Source organism: Bison bison, unplaced genomic scaffold (assembly GCF_000754665.1).
Source record: "Bison bison bison isolate TAMUID 2011002044 unplaced genomic scaffold, Bison_UMD1.0 scf7180017864482, whole genome shotgun sequence".
In the NCBI taxonomy this organism is placed as follows: Eukaryota; Metazoa; Chordata; class Mammalia; order Artiodactyla; family Bovidae; genus Bison; species Bison bison.
The window spans coordinates 32,285-35,957 of NW_011495042.1; the positions used below are offsets into that span (position 1 = coordinate 32,285).

Sequence of the window (3,673 nt, forward strand, 5' to 3'; positions counted from 1 at the left end):
CCCCAGTCCTCCCCTTGTCTTAGACCATGGGCCCAGACTCCTCCCTACGTGCTCAGCAGCTTCATCCTTTTATGCCGTGACCCATCATAGAACAGCTCCCTATGCCCTGAAACACCAGTAGGATCGCCTTAGGAGTTTCCACCTCATATTCATGATCATTGTCATCAATAGCCTTCCAGCAGCAGAGCTGGCAGTGCAATGAGCACTAGGGTAGAGTCACCCCCAAGTGGGTCTTCTTTGCAGCTTCCAAATTCCGATACTAGGAGCTGCCAGAGGTGCCTGGGAAAAAAACAAGTGGGGTGAGAAAGATTACTCATGTGGTTTGAGAGTCTTCCATCAGTATGGGCCTCTTCCCTCATTTCTGAGCCTCAAAATTAAACACTCTACTTAGCTAGAAGATAGCCTCCCAGGGAATCAGCTCATTTAGAATTCAAGTTGCCTTCCCTAAGTGTGTGCTCCACTGGGAGGTGAGCCTTGGGTGTATAGTTATCCTTTCGATGTTTCCTCTCAGAGTCCATTTCATCTTCCAATGGTACTGACTACTTGGAGATGAGATTGGGGGCACTGAAGGTCCAGGGAATCATCTGGGTAGCTGTTCACACCCAGTTTCTTACTATAGGGCAATGCTGTTGCAGATCGGATGTGTTCTGTGAATCCAGATATGAAACACAGACCGTCAGGGAGTCTTTGAATATCATATCCCATGTATGCTGTGCAGACAGGGATGGCATCCCTGTAATTGCCCTGGAATTCCTTTTGTCACTCAGTCGTGAGGCTGGGAGTCAGCCACTTTGGCCAGGCTTCCTTGGCCTCATGTGCTGGCATCGCTAGGCTTTGTCAATATTTTGAGGTCTGATGGTGGATTTAAATGGATCACCATGTCCCATGCGATGGTGTATCCACATGCCTAGAGGCCCTACCTAGCCAGCGCAAGTTTAATTCATTTGTTGATTCCATTAACATGGCTGGTAAATGGTCATTTTCCTTGCATATCAATGTGAGTCATAACAGAGGTAGTGAGCGAAGAGCATTCTATTGCAACAAGGTTTGATACCCCCAGAGACTGAGGCTTGACCATCCAGTTTCATAGGCAGACACCGGATCACATTGCCAGTCTCTGGTGTACTGCCCATGAGACAGTGAGAAATGCAACCAGGTAAATTTGGGAAGTTTTCTTGACCGAGGGGCCTTGTTCAGGCACAGGTGTCAAAAGATGTCTTTGAGGCTGAGCAGCAGCAGTGGCACAGCCCACGCATCCTCCTTTAACTTAGCACACCCACCCATGAAGGACCAGGCATCTTCAGGACCCTGGTGGACCAAAGCCCTCAGGGAGCTCTGACACAGACCCCACGTCTGAGAGAGGTGCATCTGGAATGTGATCGGCCACCTTTGCCTCTAGATGTATCCCTCCAAGTGCCCCGTTTTCCTCTTTTTCCAGGAAAGAGTCGTTTTGTTGAGATTTTCATTTTTCACCCTTCCCGTGATAGGGGTGTTGCTCCTTGAGGCTCTGAGCATCAGTCACACACGACTGAGCGACTGAACTGAACTGAACTGAACTGAGTTGTAAAATATAACATTAGATACATTTTTGAGGATGAATGAGTCCACACAGTTGAAAGTGCCTAGGGGCCATGAAAGTGACAATGTAGCTCTCTGCCTCCCCTGACAGCTCCTACCCTGCTCCAGCTGGGGATGACACAGAGGCAGAGTGGCACACGGGAGAACAGGGGGCTGCATGTTATATCTTACAGCTTCATTCATGCAAGGACAAATACAATCAAGATCCACAAGGGCCTTGTCTAGTAACAGTCCAGTTTCCCTGCTTGACACAGCACGTGTCTGGGGGATGGAGAAGCCCCTTCTGGTCCATGCCGATTGGCTCCCCTCTTCCTGATCTCTTGATCTCCTCCACTCTGTCTTTGATTTCAGTGCCCCCAAGCAAGGAAGCTGCCCCCTGCCCTGAAGTGAGTGACCTTCACATGTACACAAACACTGAGAAACATGAGGAGTCATCTCCCTGGGCCTCTTCACCTCCTGTCTCCTCTCACCATATTGTGAAACCTTAAGTGCCCCTTGACTTTCAGCACTTGCCCCCAGGACCCCCAACTCCTGCACCACCACCCTGGACTCCTCGGGCCCTTCTCTCTTGTCTCCACATCAGGCCCCGCACCTGACCCGTATGGAACAAGTGGACAGACTCTCCACGACTCCACTGCCATCAGAGGCCATGTTCCCTAGACTAAGAAGTGTGAGGTTCCTCTAACCTGCCTGAAATTAGCCCCACCTGCTCACCAAGAGGAGCCAAGCCTGACAGGTCGCAGAGTAAATGCTCTGTGAGATCCTGCCCTCTGTCCCTCTCAGAGAAGGCAATCTGTGGCTTGTTCAGGAGGACCCAGCAGGAGACCTAAGACACACCTTTGGTGGAAGGAGTTTGTTTGGGAGGAGATACCAGAAAAAGCCAGCAGAAGTGTGGACAGGGGAGACAGGGCAGGACATGAGTCAGAAGAGGAGGGGTCAATGAAGAGGTCACTGATGGAGGTGGTTGGGGCTAAATCCCGGTGGGGATCTCACACAGGGATATACATATCTGGAGTGGGCCACCCCAAGGGTGAGGAAGAGGAGGTGTTTTTCCCCCAAGTCCCTCCAATGGTTGGTTGAAGCTGCTACCAGAATACAAACTTCCTAGTGCTTCCAGTCTGCCCCAGAGCAAAGGTCAGCTAGAGCATGGGGAGTGCGCAGGACACAGACAGTGTCTGAACTCCCGGGGAAACAGAGATGTGACCTGTGTGTCACTTTCTGCGTCTCACACAGTATTCAGCTCATTGCCCCGATGCAAATGAATGCTTCATTTTAATGAGAAGTTTTGTATCACTGGATTCCGTCACACAGACCCACCACTAAAATGTGGCAGCCAACTAGAAAGACAGTGATGTGTCTGAATGCCACAGCAAAGTCAGGAGGCGTGGACTTTCCAGAGTTAAGATCGTCATGGGGAAGAGGAATGTTCTGGGCATGGTCCATGCAGGCTTAGTCCTGAGACTGAACGTCCTCTCTGTGAGTGTTTAGCAAGGTGAGCAGCCTGGCCCCTCGTGGACTGTCAGCTCCACGTGAGCAGGAGCAGCAGCCCCACCAGCTCTGCACCCACGGCAGGTCTCCTTCCATCCTACTGGGTGTTGGAGGAGGAGGGCAGGGGTGGGTGAAGGGCTTGGGAGGGACCCGAGGGTGGGGACGCAGTTCTGGAGCTCCTGGGGCTGCTGCCTGCCTCGTGCCCTCCTGGAAGGAACAGGGGCCTCATGCTTCTCTGTGTTCACAGGAGTGATCACACACACACTCACACACACACACATAGACACACACACACACACGTAGACACACACACACACATAGACACACACACACACATAGACACACACACACAAAGACACTCCTAACGGTCATGATAAGTTGGAAGAGGGGAGACAATTGAAATTGAAAGCTGGAGGAAGTTGTTTTCACAAGGTTTTATTTTTTGGATGCTGACTCAGGGCAAAAGAGATCCCAAGAGGTCTTCCCTGGGCTTCTGATTCACCAGAAGCCCTTATCAGGGAGTTATCTGCCTATTGTTCACCGTCTACCAGGAAACGGTCCTATGGGTGGACCGAACGGTGGGCGGATCGGCGGCGGGGGCGGCGGG

At 51.5% G+C, this 3,673-nt stretch overlaps 1 protein-coding gene across 1 annotated transcript in view; it reads right to left on the reverse strand.

The window, feature by feature from the left end:
- Positions 1 to 3,502: 3,502 nt before the first annotated feature.
- Positions 3,503 to 3,673, reverse strand: part of LOC105004671 (cathelicidin-2) — a 1,645-nt gene continuing 1,474 nt past the window's right edge. Inside the window, exon 5 of the mRNA XM_010862337.1 lies at positions 3,503 to 3,664. Within this exon, the coding sequence (XP_010860639.1) occupies positions 3,604 to 3,664 (61 nt within the window). The 3' untranslated portion in view covers positions 3,503 to 3,603. The remainder of the gene's footprint in view (positions 3,665 to 3,673) is intronic.